Source organism: Coturnix japonica, chromosome 7, assembly GCF_054131305.1.
Source record: "Coturnix japonica strain WE chromosome 7, WE-NBRP24, whole genome shotgun sequence".
NCBI lineage: Eukaryota > Metazoa > Chordata > Aves > Galliformes > Phasianidae > Coturnix > Coturnix japonica.
This window is the reverse complement of record NC_140669.1, coordinates 9,204,633-9,227,915: the sequence shown is the minus strand read 5'-3', so window position 1 is coordinate 9,227,915 and position 23,283 is coordinate 9,204,633. Positions and strand designations below refer to the sequence as shown.

General features: G+C 51.8%; 2 protein-coding genes across 28 annotated transcripts in view; both read left to right on the top strand.

Moving 5' to 3' along the window:
• STK36 (serine/threonine kinase 36) overlaps positions 1-4,903 on the top strand; it is an 18,715-nt gene extending 13,812 nt beyond the window's left edge. For 8 of the 11 annotated variants that reach the window (XM_085553136.1, XM_085553133.1, XM_085553137.1 and 5 more), the window contains 11 exons: positions 76-180; positions 402-500; positions 718-812; positions 1,141-1,204; positions 1,387-1,497; positions 1,640-1,714; positions 2,115-2,268; positions 2,501-2,648; positions 2,762-2,921; positions 3,071-3,811; positions 3,888-4,903. In XM_085553136.1, coding sequence (XP_085409262.1) covers positions 76-180; positions 402-500; positions 718-812; positions 1,141-1,204; positions 1,387-1,497; positions 1,640-1,714; positions 2,115-2,268; positions 2,501-2,648; positions 2,762-2,921; positions 3,071-3,811; positions 3,888-4,034 — 1,899 coding nt within the window. In that variant the 3' untranslated portion in view covers positions 4,035-4,903. Of the gene's footprint in view, positions 1-75; positions 181-401; positions 501-717; positions 813-1,140; positions 1,205-1,386; positions 1,498-1,639; positions 1,715-2,114; positions 2,269-2,500; positions 2,651-2,761; positions 2,922-3,070; positions 3,812-3,887 lie in introns of those variants that run through there. The other 3 variants (XR_014948255.1, XR_014948256.1, XM_085553138.1) reach the window with 3 other exon arrangements.
• On the top strand, positions 4,436-23,283 carry TTLL4 (tubulin tyrosine ligase like 4). Of its 17 annotated transcripts, none has more exons than XM_085553148.1 (18): positions 4,436-4,521; positions 7,606-8,959; positions 10,234-10,358; positions 10,563-10,673; positions 11,316-11,365; positions 11,632-11,708; positions 12,112-12,306; positions 12,388-12,470; positions 12,890-13,018; positions 13,495-13,623; positions 14,848-14,946; positions 15,511-15,645; positions 16,312-16,437; positions 18,252-18,354; positions 18,945-19,155; positions 21,193-21,263; positions 21,906-21,988; positions 22,513-23,283. In XM_085553148.1, the coding sequence occupies exons 6-18, from the start codon at positions 11,667-11,669 to the stop codon at positions 22,655-22,657; spliced, it is 1,551 nt and encodes a 516-aa protein (XP_085409274.1). In that variant the 5' UTR covers positions 4,436-4,521; positions 7,606-8,959; positions 10,234-10,358; positions 10,563-10,673; positions 11,316-11,365; positions 11,632-11,666; the 3' UTR covers positions 22,658-23,283. The 17 variants fall into 17 exon arrangements, 15 of the variants coding, with proteins under 15 accessions (XP_085409274.1, XP_085409273.1, XP_015724434.2 ...); XM_085553147.1 differs by having other exon boundaries at positions 4,436-4,813; XM_015868948.3 differs by lacking the exon at positions 11,316-11,365 and having other exon boundaries at positions 4,436-4,487.

Sequence of the window (23,283 nt, the reverse complement as noted above, 5' to 3'; positions counted from 1 at the left end):
TGTTGCTAGTATGGAACTTCTTAGTCTGTGCAATGCTTCAGGTGCCTGAAGTGTATAACAGGCTGATTTCTACAGGTTGCTCAGGAGATAGCTGGAAAGCTTATGGATGGAGAGAGCCATCAGCTTGGGAAGCTGCTGGGGAGGCTGGAGCACCCAAATTGCTCCTTGAATGTTCTCAAGGTAATGACATCATCCATTTATCTGGCTGTTCCCAGAGGTATCTGGTCTCTTGGCTTGGGATTAGGAGCTTGGGGAAGTGGGAGCTGTAGATTCAGGCCTTATTATCTCTGGTCTTCTTGAGTAATTAAGCCTGCAGTAGCCATGGAGTGTGACTAGGATGGGCTTGATCACTATGTGTCTGTCACCTGGGCAGCTATACAGCTTTCCCTTCTGTCTTGCAGATCCTCTACACTGGCTGCTATGCCAGCCCGAATCTGTGCCAGCACCTGGGGAGGAGCCAGCAAGTATTTGATTTCCTCATGCAGCTCTCAAAGAGCAAGGTAGAACTTCACTGTGGCTCTTGTGATTGGGTAGGAGTGCAGGCAACCGTGACCCATTTCTTTGGGTGCTGCTTACATCAGGCTGGGTGTTGTGGGAAGAAAAGAGTGTGATGGAGCTCAGTCTATGGAGTGCAATTGTTTTTCTTCCATGTCTCAGAAGCATTCTCTCCTTCCCTTCCAGTCTTTCTGTTCCCTTTGACTCTTGTTCTCTTGGCAGATCCCCATGGCAGAAGTGACTCAGAGGGTGGCCTGTGAGGGCTCCCTATGCTTGCTGGCCCTGCTTACCCTGCAGCCCCAGGTCTCTCCTTCCAGGTAAGCACCAGCTTTTATCTGTGGGTAAGGTAGGAGTGTTCCCTGTCCTGTACAAGCCTCTGACCTACACCCTACTTAGAGCTAGGCTTCTGGTGCTGCTGATCCCTCTGATTCTGACACCTAAATGGATGCTGGGGATGCACTAGGGACCCAGAATGGGCAAGAAACCTCTGTGAATCAGGAATCACTTGTCCTCCTGCAAAATGGTTTCTTCCCATCCTTGGGAGTATTTGAATGCTTCTGCTCAGTTGGATATAGAAGCCTGGAAATATAGTATTGTGAGGAGGGCTTAACTGTCAGTGTCTCTCCTCTGGTTCCCTTGTTTCAGGCTTGAGGAGGTGGTTACTCTGGCCCGGGATCTGCTTACTCAGTCTCCTGTCATCTCTGTTGTGGTAAGTCTGTCCATCCTGCCAGAGGTACTGTGAGGAATTCTGCAGAGTCCCACATCCCACTTGGGTCTTACTGTTGCTTACTCATGATGGGGTGGGTGCAACTGATCTGTCCTTGCCCTGGTCTAATGGATTAAGAGTAGGTAGGCAAGTCTAAAGGTGCTGAGCTCTGTCTGCTCCCACAGGGCGCTGCAGCGTTCATCCTGACGCAGCTTGATCAGCGTGGGGTGCCTGTGGCACTTGAAGGAAAAGAAATCTTACCAGCAGTGACAAACGCAATGATGGAGCCTGCTGAGGTATGGATTAGGGCCTGAGGAGCAGAGGGGCCTTGCCGTTGCCCCAGTACAAAGGTTTGCAGGCAAAGATGGGGTCAGAAGAGTATGGGGTCTGGTGCTCAGAGCAGTGCTCAGATCCAGCCTGTCCCACATTCTCTTACAGCTGCATTTCTCCTTGCCTATGGGTGCTGGTCTCTATGATGGGATCATTTTCCTCCTGCTGAAGCTACTTGCACAGGTACCAGCCTGCCTTTCTCCTTTTGCCTGGACTGGGTGTGGGGATGCAGAAGGCCAGAACGTGGAGTGGGTGGGAAAAACAGGAAATAGCAGAGCTTTGGCTGAACTGTGCAACCCCATGAAAGTCACCTAGGGTTGTTTGTGGAGCCCAGGGGGGTTGATGGGAGGATGATGGGCAGAGAGGAGTGATTCATGGATGTATCACAGTGGGAGAGAGCAGAAATGCCCTGAGACTGGTGCCATCAGCAGGGGCAGGAGGGCTGCCAGGCTGCTTGGTTCCCCCTGTACTCTTTGGGCCATCCAGCCCCGGCCTTCCTGGGACCATGGGGCTTTTAGGGTCATGAACTGGAACCCTGGAGAACAGCCTGGAAGCCTCTTAATGCTTTTCTCCCTATATGTAGGAAGATGCGACTGTGGAGCAGAGCTTTGCTGCCTCAGAGTTGTGGAGTGTGGTGTGGCATTGTGTTTCTGCAGTGCTTTGCATGGGTGGTGGGGCAGCGCTGGAAGGAAACAGCCCAGGAGCAGAGCCAGACTGGAGCCTTCTCTCCCCTCAAGGTAGGAGCTGTGGGCAAAAAAGGCATCTGTCCTGTACTGTGCTCTGCATCCTGCCCCCAGGCTTACTTGCATCAATGTCCCTGTTAGCATCTGATCCCTAGGGCCAGAGGGCTCAGGGGATGTTCTTGAGGGTTGTTGACCTCCTCCAGACAGTGAGGGCTCTATGCGGCATAAGGAGATAGAAGAGAGGAGACTAAGAAAGTCTTCCCTAATTTTGCCTCTCTGCCTGCAGGCACACTGCTTTTCTTAAGCCTGGCCCTTTTCATCTTCACTCGTGAGACCCACCGGTGCCTGCCTCGTCTCACCCAGTCCCATGGCGTCTTCATGGTGGTTCTGAAGACACTGCTGTCCCCTCGCTTCCTGGCATGTCTGGCACAGACGTGAGTTGGAAAAGCTGAAGTGAGCAGTGCTCAACAGCTGATATTTTGTTTCTTTTCCTTCTTTTTCCCTCTCATCATCTCTGCATTAAGCCCAGTCCCTCTAACAAATTCAGACAAGCAGGGGAGAATGGAGAGGCTGAGCTCATCCCGGCTGTAGTGATTCAGGCCTGCCAACTCCTCTGTTTTCCTTTTGCCCTGGACGTGGATGGAAACACCATAGCATTAGTCATCGAGGCAGTAAGAGACTCCCAGATCCCTCTGCAGCTACTGCAGGTACCCTTCTACCCCCACATTTATCTTCCCCTCCATATTCTGGACACAATTCCCTACATTACAGCCCATGCTGGCACTGCTGTTTGTGCCCACATGGGGACGACACTTGTGCCATACAGCCCCCACTACTGTGTCTCTTTTCTCCTTAGGTCTGCTGTCACCATCTGCCTTTCTCAGACACCGAGCTTCCCATGAGCCTCTTATGCCGCCTTGTTGTGTCCGATGAGCAGGTCACAGACCAAGTAGCGAGGGAGGCTGCCGCCTCAGAGCACATCATTGCCTACCTGAGTACTGTCTTGTTTTCAGGCAGCCTCACACTCACAACCGATCTCCTGTCTCTCTTGACTCACGTGGCTCGGACCTGTCCAGAGCACCTGCCCTTTCTCCAGAGGATTTTAGGGGGTTCAGATATGTCTTACCAGGCACTGACCCACCTACTCAGCCACAAAGAACACCCCATACGGGCCAAAACCTGCTATTTGCTGGGCAACTTGTTCCGACACAGCTTTCCCCAGGTGCTGCAGAACCAACCTGGCTTACTGGAGAGCCTACTGCTGTGCCTGGCTGATGAGGACGATGCCGTGCGCAAGGCAGCCAGCTTTGCGGTGGGTAATGCTGCTTATCACGAGTCCTCCCCAGCCGGGACTCTGGGCAGGGCCGTGCCCAGGCTGACACAGCTGCTGAGTGACCATCAAGCCAAGACACGCTGCAACGCAGCCTCAGCCCTGGGCAACTTGGGCCGGCGCTCAGCAGGGCTTGGGGAGCTGCTCATTGAGAGCAGGGCCCCCCACGTCCTCCTGGAGGTGGCCTGCAGGGACCCACAAGCCAGAGTGCGGGAGGGAGCGCTCATGGCTCTGCGTGCCGTCAGCCAGCACCCTGGGATACAGCAGGTACCTGCCCTCACCCCTACTATGGTGGCATTGAGGGGATGTGCGGGGTTGACTGATTGCTGTGCTCTGCCCACAGGTGCTGCAGTCCCTCGGGGCCGGTGACCAGCTGGCTGCACTGGTCAATAGCAATTCCTGGCCTGTAGCTGGGGGCAGCCCCCGGCCTTCATCTGCACGGCACTGCCAGAAGCTCATCCGGCTCCTCACACCCCTGCAGAGCACCTGAGGGAGCGCAGTGAGTCCCTGCAAGCTACATGTGCCTGCACTGCGCCCTGTGCTGCTGGGAGCCAGCAGTCAGTCACCTTAATGCACTGCGACAGGAGAAACGCTCCTTCTGACCCCAGCGCCCACAGGGGGCTGTGCCTGATTAGGCCTGAGGACGATGGCACCTTCCACATGCTGCTGTTACAAGCCCAGGCTGCGTATGACAGCTTAGAAATGACTGCTCAGACACGTCACACTGTGCCATTATACCGCAGGACCCTTCCCACGTGCAGCCCGTGTCTGCGATCCGGACCTGCCCGTTCTTAAGGCCCGTATCATCCGCCCCGCCTGCAGTTCCCCGCACGGCCGCCAGGGGGCGCTGCGGGCGCGGGGCGCGGTGCACGCCGGGCTGCCGGGACGCGCGGTCACGTTGTGAGCGCGGTGCCGGCCGGGATCCCTATGGTAACGGCGGGCGGTGAGTACGGGCCGAACACACAGCGCCGGTACCGGTGAGCAGCGGGCACACGTGCCGGTGTCCCACCTCACGGCCCCTTTTATCAGCGGGGCTCCCGCTTTAAGGCCTCCCTCCCCGGTAAGGCCTCCGTCGCGGCCTGCAGCTTGTGCCCTGGGGTGAGGCCTTGGCTGGGCCCAGCTCTCGGTGCCCGCTGTCCCTATGGGTGTGTGCATTGTGCGGCTGTGAGCTCCGGGTCGGGTTAAAGGGGCGCTGCAATGAGAGCTCGCTTCATTGAGGCTGTTAGAACATGAGTCTGCATCGTGTTACCGGCCATTCCAGCAGCTCAGGTACTCACAGTAAATCGCCGTTTGGTTTTTGTTGAAAGCTTTTAATTCTGAAGCTGAATAGGTCCTTATGAAACGGGTGTTGGCTTTCAATCCTGTTTGTGTTGTGTTGTTGTTAACTCTCTTATTCAGGCATTAATGGAATGCTGTGGAGCTTCGAGTGAGGGATGTGGTGTGACCTCACATCTCCCTTAGGGGGAAACAAACCCTCGATCCTTTCTAACTGTAAAGATCTGACTTGGTTTCAGGTCTGACTTGGTTTCCTTTCCTCTCCTGTGACTTTTGGATGTGTGAGGCTGACAGCACGTTATCAGGTCAGCTCGCAGCCCCATGCATTCGCAAGCTCTTGTTATTTTAAGCGTGTCACCACGACTGAGTTTAAAATAACCTTCCTGTTGAATCTCACGTGTCAGAGCCTTGCTTTGTGCCTGGGCTCTTCAGGGCTCGTCCTTACTCTAGAAGCAGCTCTGCTATAGGAACCCAAGGGTAGGGCTGGAGAAGCTCTGCTCCACTGCTGCCCCTCGGTGGGGCACACAGAGCTGGAGTCCCTGTGCTGTGTGAGCCCTGAGGGCTGTGGCCGTGCTCCAGCTGACGTCCTGAGCAGGCAGCGTGGTAATAAAAGGTGATAGCTGCACCTGCTCACAGTTATTCAGCTTTACAGTCACCATAACGGTGACAACCTTGGCCTCTTTATTTATTGCGTGTTAATAAGCCCAAGCCAAAATCCATTAATTACCAGTAATGATGTTTGGGTTGGACTTCCAACCCTTGCCAATTCACCCTGGGAGCAGAGCAGGGCTTTTCCCAGCTCATGTTTCCACAATAAAACTTCCAAATGTTGTGCTGCTGTTGCCAGTGGGGACTGCTGCCCTTTGCCATAGGGCTAAGCTGGCAGAGCCAGTGGCTGCACCGAGCTGTGATCTTCCTGGCCAGACCCCTGTCACAGGCACAGGTGAGTGAAATGGAAAGGGGAAGCCTCACTGAAGGGTGCCCAGCAGTGACCTGGTGCTGCCCAGGGCCATGGGGCTGTGACAGCTGCTGTCCTATAATACCCACTGCCTGGTACCTGAGAATACTTGCATCCCTTCTGCTGCTTCTGGATGTTCATTAGATGCCTCACTGAGCTGTCCTTAATGTCACCCAGAGCAGAGGACTTCTGGGCAGAGGCTTAATGCCCATTGCTTGAGTGTGCCCATTGCTTGAACGTCTACTGCTTTCCTATCAGGCTGATGCATCTCCTTGTCCTGCTGTTGTACCGCTGTATAAGCCTCCAGTGCTCGTCAAATCCCTTGTTACAGCTCTATCAGGACAAATCACTTTTATTTTTATACTGAGATGAGGCGGGCATAGCTGCAAAGCCTGGAGGGATGAAGTGCAGGTGGCTCCCGCTGGGTGGGCATGCATGGCCAAGCTGCTAGCAAGGCATGGTGACCTTTAACTGAGAGTCCCTAGCAAGTTAGGACGCTGGGGACGCCTCCATTAACCTCTTGATGTTTTAATTTTAGGATTTCACATCAGTTTTCCTGGTGCGCTGGGGTCACTTTGGGGTTTGGGCGCACTTGTTTGGCGGGTGCCAAGCTCATACACTTGTTTACTGGGGGAACTCGAGCCGAGCAGGTGGCAGCATCTGAACGCAGCCTCTGTGCCCTGTGCTAATCACAGTGAATGTCACAGCACGGCCGGGCTGCTCGCTGCACAGCGATCGGGTAACACAGCACAACCCAGTTCAGGAGGGCACGTGCAGCTCCTGCAGGAGTGCTTTGGTGAGTGCTGTTGTGCCCACGGGGCCAGAGCAAAGAGTCTTCAGGTTAGCGGGATGCTGGTGGTTCCCCTGCTGCCTTCTGGAGGTGGCGCTGCTCACCCACAGCTCTGAGCATGGAGCTGAGCCTTTCTATACGTTCTGATGGGGTAGTGGCTCCTGTAGGGTTCTGTGTGGTATGTTTCCATCTCATACAGCATCTGGTTGGGATGCTGTATGAACACGTATGAGAGATTGGGAGCCTGTGCAAGGTAGGGGTGAGCCTGGCCAAACCCTTTAGTGGACCTGAATTGCTTTTATGGTGCTGCAGAGCAACACTTCTGGTCTGGGAGCTCCATTTCAAGTGCTGCAGCCCACGCTTGATTTTCAGGTGACAAAGGAGTGTGTGCTATGCAAGAAAATGAAGGGAGTGGGGGGATGGTTAATGCTCTGCTTACCTTTCACTACTTTTTTTGGGTGTGTTTTTCATTAAGCTTGAAAGCAGTTTCTTATCGCGGCTGTATCCAGGGGCCCTCCAGGCATGAGTTAAAGCAAGACAAATATCTGGCACGAGCACTGTTTTTTCCTTCTCTTCTCCCCAGGCAAAAAGAATCATACAGGTGTAGTGCAGTCGTTTGAGGAGGATTTAGGGCACTGAGAACTGTGCAGCATTTTGTCTGCTGGCTGCTTCTTGCAAGAGACTTTTATGTAGGGCTGTGATTAAGAAGAATGCGTGTGTGTTGGAGGAGTGCACAGGACTTTTCCCAGGGCCCTTTATAGTTGTCCTCCATGTCCTCTGGTGTCAAGTGAGATGCCAGCTCTTTCTTTGCTATGGTCTGGCCCAGAGGGACCTTTGGGAAGCCTTGGCAGGTGGAGGGACATGGGTTTTTGTGCCACTTGGTGCCCTCCTGGCAGCAGAGTTGGGCCTGGCTCTTTAAGTCCAGTGATGCAGAGACATCCTGTGGGGGGCCAGCTTTGCTGTGGCAGAACTGTGGGGTAAGGAGGAAAGCAGATGCGCTGCTCAAGTCACCTGTTTCATGTGGTCATCTTGTTTCAGGCCAGTGAAGATGCTGCAGTAGATTACAGATTTGCTCTTGCCTCGTTCTATGGCTCTACATGGCCTCAGCAGGACCACAACACAATAACCTGGGTCCCAGGCAGGAGGAGAGCTTTGGCCTCAGGACTGACCCCCCTCCAACAGAGCGAGAACAACAGCGCCGAGTGTGGTGCCTCACCCCTCAGCAGCAGGCAAAACCCATCTGGACTTTGGAAGGGCAGCACATGGATGCCCACCAGGATCGTATCCCGCTGCCCTCAGGGATCCTTTTACAACAATCCTGCTTCTTGTACCCTCCATCACCGTGCCCGTCGCATCCAAGTGAAAGTGCCCAGCCCTGCCCAGAGCTGTGTGGGAGCACGCTGCTCTATCAGCGCTCCTGTCTGAAAGCCAAACCCTACCACTTTCCTTTCCGGACCTCCCAAGACACCAGCTCTGTCCCGGGAAGGGCAATGTCTTCCTTGCTGATGGAGCCCTTCCTGCCACCTGCACTACCCGAGGAGCATGCAGGGTCTGGGCTGAAAGGCTCTGCCCGCTGCTTGGGCTCAGCTTGCCCTCAGCAGGCTTCCAGCTCCTGCAGACCAGTGCTCCACAGCCACTCTTTCCTACAGCCAAGCAGTGCTAAAGTGCCTTTGCTGCAGTCACCAGGAGTAAAGAAGCTGAAGAACACCCCCAGTTTTCCCATCGTCGGATGGCCACACTCCAAGGCTGATGGAGACTGCTTCCTCCGTAGCCCTGCAGTGCAAAGCAGTGACCAGGAACAAACCTCTATCTCCTCACTGACCCTCGTGCCCAGCAGTGTGACCCTCAGGAATAAGCAATGCTCTTGGCCACTGGGGGATGCTGATAGGAAGGTGCACAGCTTGTGTGAGGCCGAGCCCAAGATCAGCCTCACAGCAGCTGTGCAGCAGCTGGTTGGACAGACTGCCACCTGCAGTGGCTTTGGACACGAAGTCAAAAGCTCTGGCCTTAGGAATGCGGGCACCCCGTCCAACAGGGACAGGTCGGGGCATCACATCACAGCACAACTCACACCAGAGGAAACCATTGCTCCCCCGAACTTGGAGATGGGCAGCCATTGCCTTAATGGTGACTCAAGCCTTATAGGCACCGATGGTGCTGTGGTCTGCACTAAACGGGTCAGTGTTCATCTGCAGGCCTCCCGTGCCAGCTCTCCCAGCCTCAGTTCCAACTGCCAGCTCACGGGCACACCGACCCTGCATAGCAGTGAGCAGAGAGCCGGAGCCGAGCCTCCACAGCTTGCTGCCATCTCTGAAGTGGCCACTCAGATGTCCAGCATCCAACTGGAAGAAAAGGAGAAGTGTGCCTATGCTGTGCTCCCAAAAAAGCCCAAGTGAGTAGAGCATGGGGGATGAGTGAAGCTGCAGGGAGGTGGGGTTGTTTGCTCTCTTCCCTCCTGCAGGTTACTCAAATGCTTCCTCTGTCACTGGCGTGTCATCTAGTGGCTCTGTGGCTCTTGTATCCAGGTTAGTAGCTCTAAATAGTGCACTGCAGCTTGGCATCTTTGTCTTGGTGTCAGAAGAGAGCTGTAGCACATGGGGGAATGGAATGAAGATGACAGTCAGCTTCCCAACCAGAATGGGCTTCCTGAAGACCAGAGCTACAGACAGCAGCCTGTGGAGTGCTGAGGGTGCATCTACCACAGCAAAACAGGGGTCTTAATTTCACTGCCATAGGCAGTTGCTGGGTTAGGTTTATTGGATTACATTGCGTTACAACAACTCAAAGGTGTCTGTGTTAGGATCTCTAGCCCGTGTTCCTGTGGACCAGGTTATAGGGTTTGTTGTGTAACAAACTCCCTGCAAAACACAGGAGGAGATAATGCTTGGCATGCTTATTTGTTGCAAACTCCACCCCTTGTCTTTGCAGAGTGGTTACTGGCTTTTACGCCCACTGCTTGTACCACATTACAGTGATGCGAATTCCTGATAGCAGGATCAAGGCTCCTTCTGGAGCCATCTGATGTGCTGTGGACTAAAACCAGATCTGTGCCAAGGAATTACAAAAATCAATATAATTTATTGCTGTTTAATAAACTTTTAATTGCCAATACTGGTATTGGAGGAAAAAAAAAAGAGAAGGATGTATAGAAATAAAACACTTAGGAAACACCCCAGCTTCCCTTCAGGCTCATCTCTTCCATTCTCTGATCTCCAGCCCCACTGTTGCATTTTGCCTTCAGTGAGGCAAGGGGCAGTGCAGGAGACTCTGTCAATGTGATGTGACTCCATTTTGTCTGCTGTTTCCAGTTCTCTGCACTATTGATTCCTTGTAGGTTTCTTGACAGTCAATGGTCCTTTTGGGGTCGTAACCTTCTCCTGAGGACTCTCTTTTCCTGCTTGACAGGCAGTTTTTGCCCCATCTCCTGTCTGTGGCATTGGTGTCCCCTTGTCACTGCATTTACTACCCTCCTTTAAATATATTCCTGCAAAGGCACCAGAAGCTCATTTCATTGCTGTGTGGCGATTACAGACAGTGCAGCGTCTGAGTATACATATGCATTAATGGATGTTGAGATGTAAACCAGCCTCTGTGTGACTGCACGTGTAGGTGCTCCCCATGCTGTTTTTACCTTTATCCAGCTGCCTCCTGCTTAATCTCTCCTAGGAAACGTCTCGAGTGCCTGTCCCAGCCCACTGAAGATCAGGAGAAAGTGCTCAGACCAGCTCTTGTCTGCAGTTTATTCCCTAACGTGCTTCCAACCATCTACTTCAGTACTCGAGATGAGAGAGGTGAGCTGGGATGTGTTGCTATGCCATGTTCCAGCATCCTGGATCTCCTCTGGCTGTTGTTTTACGTTGCATGCTAGTTCCATAAAGAGGATTACAAACCCTCCCTGCAGGCCCGGTGGCTGTGCAGCAGAACATAGGAAGTGTTGTATCTAATCAAGATATTGCATTTGGTTTCCTTCTGTCATTAACTTTTGATCTTCTTAGTGGAAAAACTGCCTTTGGAGCAGAGGAAGCTGCTGCGATGGAAAATGTGCGCGGTCACGCCGGATATCGTGAAGGAAACCATTAAGAGATCTCACTTCAAAGTCAGCGAAAGTAAGTTGTGGGAGGCTGGCATCATCTGATACGTCGTGTCCTCCCTCGCCTCTAGCTCGTGGGCGTGAGAAGGCAGACTGCCTGTGAAGAGCAGAACAGGAATGATATAGGCTTGGTGCTGCAGGATGCTGTGTTCCTGCTTCTGCCTGTCCAGCATGCACTTATGGAGTCCAGGCAGAACCCAGTCTCCCTCTTGGCTTGTCACTAGTATAAAACACAAGGATGTATTCCTTGCCCATCTGGAGCATTGTGTGGGGCAGTAGAGCTGCACTTTGGATGCTTGAGCTGTGCCTCTAGGTGGTGCTGGCACTCTGAGGAGGTTAACACTCTTCTGGTGCCTGCTCCAACACCGCTGCCCCTTGTCCCTGTGTACTGAGGAAGAAGCTGTCCTTCACTCTGACTGTAACTGGGGAATTCACTGAGTTGGGATCTTGGTACTGAAGAGACGTGTAGGGGAGGGCTGGGGACACACTGAGTGTTCACAGTTGTGATCTGTACTCTGGCATGTGATCTCCTAATGGTATTAACAGGACTCCTGTGTGTATCAGGAGATGTCTGCCCAGTTCATTTTGAGGCTATAATGAGACATGTAGGGCAGACCAAGGCATAGAATATCTCGCAATCCTACACATCCCTCTGCAGGGCAGAGCTGGTTAGCTAACTGCTTCACTCTCCTGCTGGAAAACAGCAAGGTAAGGGTGTTTGGGGATTAAATCTGTTTCTCTCGCACTGCCCAGATCCTTGCACCAATCCTTCTTGTGGGCATATGACACCTTGGGGGGGTCATATCCCTCTCACAGCCCTTGGCTTGGAAGCTTTGCAGTGCCACTGTGACTGCTTTGTGCTCTTGCTGTGCGCTATCCCTGGCACCCTTCTGCTAGCTCCAGGATGCTTTTGGGTTGAGAGGGTGTTGTGGATGGCAGGGTACTCAGTCACGGATTATTGTTTTTTCCTATAGAAAGCTATGACTGGCTGGGTTGTTGGGGCCAGCACATGAAGTCCCCTGGCTTCAGAGCCATCAGGGAGCACCAGAAGGTAGGAGACGTTTTGTGCTGACTTCCTTTACGTGTGTGGAGAGTGCTGGGAGCAGTTTGGGTGCCTTCTCTTCAGGGCCAGGTGTTTGCTGTGCAGGCTGTCCTTGCAGTGTCACTTTAGCTGTGTGGCAGCTGGTATTTCTGTTCTGGGAGATGAGCCCAAGAGGCAGACACACATAGGAACTGTGTGAACGTCTCTGCTGTGAGCATGAATCCTGTACAGACCAAGGCTGTAGTTAAGCTGTCTTCACTTGTGGCTTTGTCTAACCACAGTTATTGTTGTTCGATGTAATCCTTCCACTGGTAGAGCTGAGCCAGTGCTGGGTTCAGAGAGGATGTATCCCCTGGCCAGGGGGTGATGTGGAGAGGCAGGGGCATCTCACAGGATCTGGGTTCCTTTTCAGCTAAACCACTTCCCTGGTTCATTTCAAATTGGGAGAAAGGACTGTCTGTGGCGCAACCTGTTGAAGATGCGAACTCGTTGTGGGAAGAAGGAGTTTAATTTCTTCCCCCAGTCCTTCATCCTGCCCCAGGACATCAAATTACTCAGGAAAGCGTGGAAGGAAGGAGCTAACCACCAGAGATGGATTGTGAAACCAGTAAGGGAAAAGCAGCACTCGGCACCCTATCCCAGCATAGCTGCAAGGAGAAGATCTGATCTATTCTTGTTTGTTTTATAGCCGGCATCAGCAAGAGGCGTCGGCATCCAGGTTATCCACAAATGGAACCAGCTGCCTAAAAGGAGGCCGCTGCTGGTACAGAGGTGAGTGAAAAAGAAAGCAAAGTTGACAGGCAGCCTGGGACCTCCTAGTGTCTTGTCTCAAATCAGATCTGGACAGTTGTCACTACCCAGCAAAGCAGAAGCATCTGGTTTATGTCTGGACACCTCTACAGGCTGAGCATAATGGTGCTGCTGGAAGTGTGGCTCTGGCAGCTGTAGCTGGGTTTACTGGGATGCTGCTATTTCTCTGTAAAGTTTTAAGGTCTTGGGTATAAACTGTGTGGGAGATCTTTCCTCACTCTCATTTTGACTGCACTGCACTTAGATTTGAAGTGCTGTGCAAAAAGGTTTCACCCCATCTCCAAGTTGATGCCTGTTTTTGCCGAGCCTTCTGAGGTGGTGCCAAGAGGTGCTCTTGCATGCAGAAGTGGTAACTCTGCTGCTGCTTGCTTCTTTTGCAGGTATTTGCACAAACCCTACCTCATTGATGGGAGGAAGTTTGACCTGAGGATTTACGTGTATGTCACTTGTTACGATCCCCTCAGAGTCTACATGTTTGAGGATGGATTGGTTCGCTTCGCAAGCTGCAAGTATGTTGTACAACAGTGGTACAGGGGGTCTTCCTTGTTCAGCCAGTTGTGGCTCTGGCACCCACCTCAGCTTGGGCAGGAGGCAGTCACTGTGTATGGTGGATACTCAGAGCTCTAGCTTGCTTGAAGGAGCAGTCCTGAAACACACAGGTTCACTGCAGGCAGAAGGAAAACATGATGTTTTGCTAATCCACCTTTCCCAATGCTCTGGTCTTTTATGACTGTGAAGGTGGGATTGCATCCCTCAATCCCACGGCAGCCTGTTCTGTGCCTCATCCTTTGTCCTCCCAGCTCTGGGTCTGTGGGACAGAAATTGTGGAGGCAGCCTTGTTCCAGGCTCCCTGGGAAGGGGCAGCAGCAGAGCTGGTGTACAGTCAGACAGAAAGGTGGTGTCTGAGAACAGAACTGCTTGCACTGTGGGCCAGGAGGCAGCCCGTTCAAGCTCAGACTGCTTGTGCTGCTGCCATTTCCTCCAGGTACTCCTCCTCGATGAAGAGCCTCAGCAACAAGTTTGTGCACTTGACCAATTACAGCGTGAACAAGAAAAACGCCAAGTACAAATCCAACTTGGATGAGACTGCGACTGCGTGCCAGGGACACAAGTGGTAGGTGCTGTGAGGAGGGTTCTGTCAATGCACGGGGTCAGCTCTTTCTGTTCTCTCTTAAGTTAGCCTTTTTTCAATATCACTACCCAGAACTGGAAGGTGTTTTCTGTATCATCTGCTCCTGCCAGGGGAAATGGGGATAGCAGAGTAATTTTAACTATCAGGACATGATGTTGAGGAACTGTGGTGCTGCTTTTGGTCGTTTCAGAAGAAGGCTGAGGTCCTGCAAAAAGTTTCTGTTCCCTGTGGTCCCATTGATGGACTGATCCAAGTAGTTAGGCACTTGTCTCTGATTCCACAGTGATGTTTAAACTCTTTTAAAAATAGTGCAGGATAGAGTTCTCAATTTGTGGGCCTGGGCTGGCCTTTTTCACTTCAAAGGGAGCTGTGGAGAGTGATTTGGTGTAATAAAATTACATTCTTATGCGTAGACCTGCTGCTCAGTAGTCTGTTCCTCTGCGGGTACGTTGAGAAGGGTCTGCTGTCCCCCAGCATTTGAAATCCTGTGGGACTGAGTTTGTGTGTCTTTTGGTACCACCATGCAAGTCAAAACTGGCTGCTCCCACATTAAAGATGAGTGGCTGTAATCAACTCCGTCTTGTGTGCAGGAAGCCTGACCTTTGGATTCCTGGCCATTAGCCACACAGTCTCATTTAAGCAACATCTGAGCATCCTTGGCTTAATGTCAGGGTAACTTGCAGTGCTTGGTGTGATGTGGGAAACTCCTATAAAAGCACAAACACTCTTCCCCTACCATCCTTCTTGCCACATTTATGAAAAAAAATTCTCCACCCTGAAAGCTTCAGTGAAATGGCTGTAACTAAATGGCTTTTGGGGGTCCTGATGGATTCTTGGTGAGCTGCTTCACAGCACTACAGAGGAAGGCCTGCAGGAAGGGGAGGTTTGCTAAGGACATGAAGGGGGAGGGAAGAGAAGATCTGGAGCTGACGTACCATGTTCATGTGCTAATTTGGGACTTACTACTCCAGTACTGAAGCAAGTCTATGACAGATTTATGGTTCTGGTTGCTTGGTCCTGCAGGAACAGGGGCCAGGATTGGGAGAATTGCAACCAGGAGTGGAGTGGTTTGAGAATGGTAGAAGGATGCTGTGGTCAGAAGTGGAGATACATCCCTTAGCTTCTTGCTAAGAGCCCTGCCGTTTTCACTTACCTGGCAGGGCAGCAGGGGATACAAAACCACGTCTTTTGCTTTCTGCCTCCCAGGTCGCTCAAAGCTCTATGGAATTACTTGAAACAGAAGGGAGTTAACAGTGAGGCCATCTGGGAGAAGATTAAGGACATCGTTATCAAAACCATAATTGCGTGAGTCCTGGTGCCCCTTGCTCTGCTTCTGGCTGAAGGGTGCACCCCTGGCCCCTCTGTCTTTTCAGCCCCTCTCAGTCTGGTCCTTTGGCTCTTAATCTGAGTGCTGCCACCACTGCTGGCTTCAGTCTATCTCTCTAAATCCTTTATCATGTCCTCTTAGCTGTGTTCTTGCTGCTGTAGCTGCAAGACATGAATAGACCTGATACTTCCTGGATCCACCTACAGTGCAGGGGGGAGGATCAAGAGGGTGTAGTATACATGGTACCCTGCCCAGCTTGCACCCACTGCACCACTTGTGCAGGATGCTTCAAAATAAAGGTCCCTTGGTGCTAGCTGAATCTTCTATTCAGAAGTGGATGCTGTCTGACAGGGGGGTTGTTCAGGATCTGATATTGGATTCGTATGCAGTGCAGCAGCAGCTTGCGTGATGGCTTTGGTCTTTCAGCCCATGCATTCCCACAGCATGTGGCTGTGTGCACTCTCTGAGTTGGCAGTGTGCTGTGAACAGTCAGGTCTCTGCTGCCTGTCTGTTAGAAATGAGCGTTTTCTCTTTGCTTGCAGATCTGAGCCGTATGTGAACAGCCTGATGAAGATGTATGTGCGGCGGCCATACTGTTGCCATGAGCTCTTTGGGTTTGATATCATGCTGGATGAAAACCTCAAGCCCTGGATCTTAGAGGTCAACATTTCCCCAAGGTAAAGCAGCTTTTCCTTCAAAGTCTGTCTCTGGGCCAGTGGGCATCAGACTTTCTTTTACTATAAAGTAGATCTGGCCTACGTTGTCCCCTGCACTGAAAGATTGCTTTGAAGACTCCTGCTCCTAATTGCAGGAATCAAAGTCCTCCCTGTCTACAAAAGCAGCATCCATCCATAGCTCAGAAGCCTGTGCTGGGCATGCCTCAGCTAGAGCCAGGGAATAGTACATTTAAAAAAAAAAAAAAAAGAAAAGAAGGAATGTGTCATGTAAGGAATGGGTGATGGCAGAGATTTCTTTGTGTGGGCAGAAGTGCTTGGCAGCTCTGCTGCTTCATGCACCATTCATTCCTCTCTTGCTTGTTCCCCAGCTCCACCTGGCCATGTGGTCTCAGCTATTCAGGTGGGGCTGGGAGCTGTGGTGTGCCTGGGCATAGCCTGTCCTGCCTGTCAGAGTTGGATGGGCATGAGCCGGGCATAGTAGGGATCACAGGCTGGGCTCTAGGGGTGGATCTGCCAATTTCCAGTAACCCTCTGGGTGGAGGGACATGAACAAACCATTTGTGGTGGGGAGTCCTGAGGGACACTCCAAAGGGAGTGACCTCAGAGCCATGGGGCTCAGAACCTCTGTTCCATCACTCAGACTGCTGTGATGTTTCTTTCCTTCAGCCTTCACTCCAGCTCCCCTCTGGACGTGAGCATCAAGGGCCAGATGATCCGGGACCTGCTTAACCTTGCTGGCTTTGTTCTGCCCAGCGCAGACAGTGTAGCCTTAAGTCCTGATTCCACCTGCAGGTCAGCCTCATTTTCTTCTCAGGGCAGAAGGGCAAAGCAAGCTTTTCTCTTGGAGGGTTTCATTGGGGGGTGCACTCAATGCAACAGATACTGGTTTCTATACTTCGAGAGCCTGTGCTTGCTAGTCCTTCAGTTGGATGTCTGAGGGACTTGCGTTATTGCCTGGGTATCTGGTTCCTGCAGTCTCCTCAAGGAAGGATTTATGCCTGATTTACAAGTCCATAGTTGGAAGGGAGAGCAGGCCAGGGTAATTCATGCTTGCTCTGCAGTTAGTCAAGTCCTCCTTTCCCTCTGCCAGAACTAGCATGATGCTGAGCTGCACTGCCTCTCCATCTGCTTTGAGGGCTGGCTGGCTGTGTTGGGGCTGGATCTGCTTACCCCATCCCCCAGAGCTGACATGCTGCCGACTTGAGCAAGAAGAGCACCTGTTATTTTGCAAAGGATAGAGCAGTCTGTTCCTTAGACAGAATTACAGGTGTCAGAGGACGTAGACCTGTGGTTGTGGGTGTACAGTCTTGTCTTGCAAAAGATGAATTTTTTCTTTTTGCACAAAGCTGATTTCTGAGCATTTCCAAGCCCCTTTCCTTCTCCACAGCTTGGGATTTTACTGGTTTCAGACCTTGTGCTGTGGGAAAAGGAACCAGCCCCGCTCTGCAGCAGAGTGGTTGCTATGCGTACACTGCTGAAGGGACAGCTTTCTGGGTTTAGCACCAGTACACAGTGATGTATGGGCACAAAAGTAGATGGGACTCCTGCCCTCTGCCTGCTCTGTGCCTTCAGCAGAGAGGAGAGGCTTGGAGCGTGGGCCCATTCCAGCCCAGGGAGCTTTCGCCAGCTCATCTGTGGCACTTTGATCACAGGCTCATTTGCAGCTTGCGACTGAGGTGATGAAGGGCAGGTGCCCTTGGAGGAAACTGCAGAGGATTAACCAGATCCTTAACGTGGTTCAGATGATGCATTACCAGAGTTCCTGCATCCAAGGACAGGCTTGCTTAACTGTATCTCCTGCCCTAGAAAGGATGTGAGAGAGGTTTTGCTTGTTTGTTTGTTTTGGATGTGGGCACAATTCCAGTACATTTATGTGTTCCCAAGAACCATGCAGTGCAGCCTCAGGGCTCTGTTTGGATCTCTGCGCTACTAATCATCGTTGTGGCAGCAGAACAAGTTAGCTGTGTTGATATAAGTGTTAAAAGGTGTTGGGCAAGTATCTCCCAGCCTTTGGCATCCTCGATTGGTTCATTTGGGTGCTTAGAATAATTCAGATGCTTGCTGGTCAGATCGTACAAAAGGCCAGGGTTTCCCATAGTATATGGAACCGGAGATGCCTTTGAGTATTGGGAATTCTTGGATTATGCATGAATGCATTAATCCCCCAGTGTTCCCCATTCTTTGTACTGATTAGAAGTATACCCAGGCCTGGTGTAGTTGTAGGGAGCTGCATCTCAGGTAAGATATAAACCTGAGATCCATCCAGGCTTCGAGTACTCTGAATCAGGTCACAGTTCATTTCTGGCCCTTTTTCATTCCATGTGGGCAGGAGGTGATTGTTAATGTTTTCAGTGAGCGAGTGCTATAGGGCCAGAGCAAGCAGCTGCCAGGATCTTCCTTGTTGCCTTACTCTCATCCTACATGGATCCCCACACTGATGCGTAAGGCTGTGGATGCATTACTGATCCCAGAAATAGTGAAGTCCTTGGAGGAAGCATTCTCTCTTTTATGGCATTATCCTGAGGGCTTCATGCTGAGAGGAGCCTTGCGACATCAGGACTTTGCTTTGATTACTTAAATATTCTACTGCCTTTTTGTATTCCCAGTCGGGGCAATGCTTTGAAGGGGAAAACCAGACCACACTCTGAGTGTTTCACAGCAGAGAAGTTGAAGAAGGCCTATTACTTGACACAGAAGGTACCTGACCAGGTATGATACAACAGTCACTGGTACTGAAACTGCCAGAGTACTGCCAAGTCACTGTCTCAAACAATTCCAAATCTGTTTCAGTCCCATTTCCTGGCTGGTCCTTTGTGTGGAGACACCCAGGGGGGGCACCTGGGCTTCAACAGGTTGCAGGGTTGTAGAAATAAGGCAGCTTTGCTTCAACTGTTGCTGCCCTGACTCGTATTTGCATTGAAGTGGACATGTGCTGGTGGAATACAGTACCCACGGGTGCCCAGATAGGGTCTGAGCGCTGTCTGTTCCTTATATGCATCTGTGCAGCTCTCACTGCATTTGCCGGTTGACTGCATGCAGTTTAGCTGGGACACTTCCCTTGTGTGCAGCATGACAGGCTCTGTAGCAGAGGCTGAGTGGCAGAAGTGGGGGGTTCTCATCAGCTCTCAGCACCACTGATGTTTCGATTCCTTTGTTTTGCAAGTGGTCCGTGTCCCAGAGATCTCAGGCTTGGGGAGGCCTCTTCCTGGAAGGGTTTGCAGAAGAGGGGGGGAGGTAGAAAAGGGAACTGAAAAAACATAGTTCACTTTTCCCTGACCCTGAGATGCTCTTGTCTGCAGGATTTTTATTCTTCTGTCTTGGACTTCCTGACCCCAGATGATGTTCGTATCCTGGTGGAAACAGAAGATGAGTATTCTCGGCGTGGGCAGTTTCAGAGGGTGTTTCCCACTCACATCTCCATGCGCTACCTGCACTTCTTCGAGCAGCCTCGGTACTTCAACATCCTGGTGACCCAGTGGGAGCTCAAGTACTACTTGAATAAACACAAAGGTAACCACCATCTGAGAGCTGGCACAGTTACCTGAGTCAGGCAGGCTGCCTGCCTGAGGGCTGTGGGAGACTTTTGACCTATGCATTTTGAGAAGGAGCTGCCTGCCTCCACGTTACCCTTAGGAAATATATTCCCTTCTCAGAATGCTTCAAATGCTTATTCTGAGTTGATCAAAGATCTGGTGCTGTGTTTACCAGCACAATCAAGCATTTCCAGGTTACTTAGGATATCCTAGTCTGCAGCTAAAACAGCCTGGATTCTGCCTTCACCCTGCAACTGGCCTCTTATTCCATACCCGTGCCTTCTTTTGAGTAAGGAACAGCTTGAGTCACTGGGGTTTGTCCCTTACAGGTGCTTTGTGAAGGCAAAATTAGGCCTGTTTGGTGAGTCTACTGCTGCGTTCTAACATATGAAATAGCGCCAGCACGTAGGCAGGAGAAAGGAGCATTTATCTGAAACACAGGAAATCTGGCTCTTATCTCCACTTTTCCAGGACACCTCAGTTATTCCAACAAAAAGCGTCTTTTAGTGAAGTTTGCTGGGCCAGAACATTTCCTTCCTACTCAGAGCGACCCTCATCAGGGCAGTAGGAGGGGCTGTTCAGGAAACAAAACCGAGTTGTGGTGTGAGATGTTAGAGAACACAGAGAGCCTGTGGTTCAGGGTTCTCCTTCAAGCCTTAGCTGGAGTGCTTTCTGAAGGAGCCAACCCTCTACTGAGACAACTGTATTTGCTCCTAATGTGACTTTTCCTACTGCACAGCCCCCCCAAAAAAAACAAAACAGAAAACAAATAATTAAAAAACGGGGTGGGGGGGGGTTGGGAGGAAAAGCTTTTGTCACTCTTCAGTGGTATTTAAGCTAATATCAAAGGGGTCAGTAACTGTCTTTCACAGAGATAATAACCTCGTAGCCCTCTCCAGCTGTGCTGTCAGCATGTGTCATTCTTTGCCTCGCTAATGCCTTTTCTGGATGCTCTTCTGTCAGTTGGAAGAAAGACCCTGTCATCGTCTTCACTGAAGTGCTGCCCAGAATTCTGCTACTCAGACTGAGCCCTGGCTTAGTGCTCCAGCATCCTCTTGGCAGCCCTGCAAACAGCTCTACCCCTTTGCTGCCCTTTATCTATGAGCAAAACCCAGCCTCTGCCCCCTTCCCTTTCACACTCGTTTCTCACAGCCCTCATCTCTCCCTGGCCAGCAAGTTCAGAGCTTTGTCTGGTGCCCAGAGCTGGAGCTGGGCTGCCCAGCTGTCCTGCTCCTCTCAATACCCAACACATGGTTTTTTTCCAGGGTCCTGGGGCATGCTGAAAGGTCACTGGGGAGCACGGTTTGGGAAGCAAGGGGTTCCTCCTATAGCCAGAGCTGGTATCATATAACAAAGCACAGTAACCCCAGCTGGAGAGCATCAAGTTCCTGGTCACTGCTCTGCTGGTTCATGAATCTCAAGGCACCTTAGCCTCATCTGTGCTAGGAATGGAGCCCAGGTCTCGGCCTACACTGAGCTGTGTGTGCTTGCCTGGCCTGAATGTTTCTGGGCAGGGAGGAGATGATGCACTTGGTAGATAGTGCTCAAGGAAGAAGCTGCCTGAGCTGCTGACCTCTGGGAAGGGAGCTGGTGACCACAAAACTGCTCTACATGTGCACTGTAGGAACTTTCACCACTGCAACCCAAATCAGGTGCTGTTGTTGGCAGGCACCAGGCTCAGGGGACTTGCTGGTCTGGTCCAAATCAGCAAATCCTGTGCTGCCCCAGTTTCCCTGCGTAGCTGAGCCTGTTTCTTGGTGTGTCTGACTCCTTGGGAGGAAGGCAGGCACTGCAGCAGCCCACGTGCTGGCGTTCAGCAGTGTTTGCTCATACAAAAGGTGAATGCCCTTGGTTTACCCCGTGTTTGCTGGGGCTCAGGCATGCGTTCAAGTTGTTACTGCATGGTTAGTTCACTCTGTGCAGCATTTTTTGCATTCCCTAAGCTGGGGGAAATGGAGCTGTCTATGAGCTTCCCAATTCATTCTTGCTTCTTGTCTGTTCTGTCAACTCCCAGGTCTGGAACTACTGAAGAAATGGTGTGTCAAAGGCTACCACAATGGGGCAGGGACGGATTTGGCCCAGATGGTGAGCATAGCTATGGATAAACTGTGGAAAGGTTGCTGTCAAGATTGGGGCAGAGAACCTGTGAATCTGTGGCTTGTCCGATTCACGAGCTCTTTCTGCTTGCTCCACTTTCTGTGCCTCCTGCCCTACCTGTTTGTGCTGTTCCTCCCTCTCTGCTGAGGCCTCCAGCAGTCTGGAAAAACCCACATTTCTCTGTCTCCCTCACTAATATAAAATCTGCGCAGTAGATCAAATTGCAACCACTTTGCATCCAAAAATTGTTGGGCGCAATGGGCACAGCCTGACATATATAGCATCCGGCCTGCCCTTTATTCCCCTTGGTGAGGGAACGATCTCCGTCTGTCGCTCCTGCGCCTTAGAGCAGGCTGATCCAGTGAAGAAACCCACTCTTATGACCTCAGGATGCTCTGTTCCCACTTACAGCAGAGACATTCATTAAGCAGGGAGAGAAGACTGCTCCGTTTGCTATTCTGGGAACAGTCTGGTGGCAGTGATGATGCGCAGCAGTGTTGTGAGGCAGTTGAAGCTGAAGCACAGTAGTGCAGCCTAAGCACATCCCAGCCTGTTCTCTGGGCACTGTAGGTTGGAGGGTTTTGACGTAGCTTAAATGGCCTTTTGGTTGTCTTTCTCTCTGTCCTGCAGTGGTCGTTGCCAAAGTCCTTCTTCCTCCAGAAAAGCAGCGGTCAATCAAATGGCTTCAGTAAACTGGAACTGGACAGGCTGGGGTAAGTTTTCCCTGGCTGGGATGCGCACTGTGTGGCTTTGGGACTGGTGTCCAGAGAGAGCTGGCAACAGGAAAAGCAGCTTTGTTTCAGTGGAGAGAGAAAGTGGTTGATTTACAGGGTCTGAGGCCAGCATAATTTATGGAGTGCAACTGGTAGGGCTGGCATAATGTCTATAAAACTGGGCTTGTCTCCTTGGCACTGTATGCCCCGCTCAGATGGTGCAAGGCCCCGGAAAAGCTGGAATGGGTGGTGTCTGGGGAGTGGCTGTAATGGTCCAGGACATGCTGACAAGATGTGTCCCACAGGGACATGCACCACCTTGATGGAGAGCAGAGGCTCTGGCCCAGTGTAGGGCTGGGGGAGCAGGAAAGTCTGCAGAGCTGCTGTGCTTTGCCAGCTTCACTGAGCTGATACCCTGAGCCTCCGGAGTTAAGGGAAAGGAGATCTTGTGCCCAGGCAAGAATGTGGTTGGGTTTTCATGCAGCCAGGGAGACCAACCCCTGACCCTTTTATTTCTCCTGCAGCAACTTTCTGTCACCAAACAATGGAGACCTCGTGAGATGCCTGGAGCCCAGCCCTGCTCAGAGCTTACCTCTCAGCAAATGCACTGCTGGAGCTGACCAGAAACCTGATGGCTGTCTCTCAGGCACCGCTGCCCTGGTGCAGTGAGCAGGCAGCTGCCTTCCCTCCCTGGGGACACCTCAACCTACCTCAAAGGAAGAGACAGAAGCTGGTTCTGGAGCACAAGTCCTGTGGAGCTCCCTGCACTGCACTCTTGCCAGTGGGCTGGTCCTGGAGAGAGCCGTGTGATTCAGTTTTTAGAAATGCCAAAACCTGGCCAAGTTGGATTTGTTACTGTTGTTCAAGCCTGATGCGGTGATGGTTTCCTTGTTGGTGTAGGATTTGGATGAGCTGGGAGGCAGCTCCCTCTCTCCTTCCCTCACCGGTATGGGTTGAACCCCTCCTTGCCTGTGTTGCTTTGCACTAACCCTGAGCCCCAGAGAGCCGGCAAAGTTGTCTGCTCTTCTCTTACTGCAGGCCAAGGCAGGGGAGGACCAGCTACCACTCTGCTGTTCTGGAAGGAGCAGGGCTTGGGCCTTTCAGCCCATGGGTTTTTATTCTGAGTACTTGTGCCCGCATCCTCTGGCTTCTGCCCACCACTGGGGAGGGAGCAGCCCTTCACTGCAGTTGGCTCTGCGGTGCTCTGCAGTGTGCACACTGGAGATGGGTGCTACTCTCCTGTTCTATTTTTCCCCTTCGTTTCTCAAGATGTTTCCATTAAACTTTTGCACATA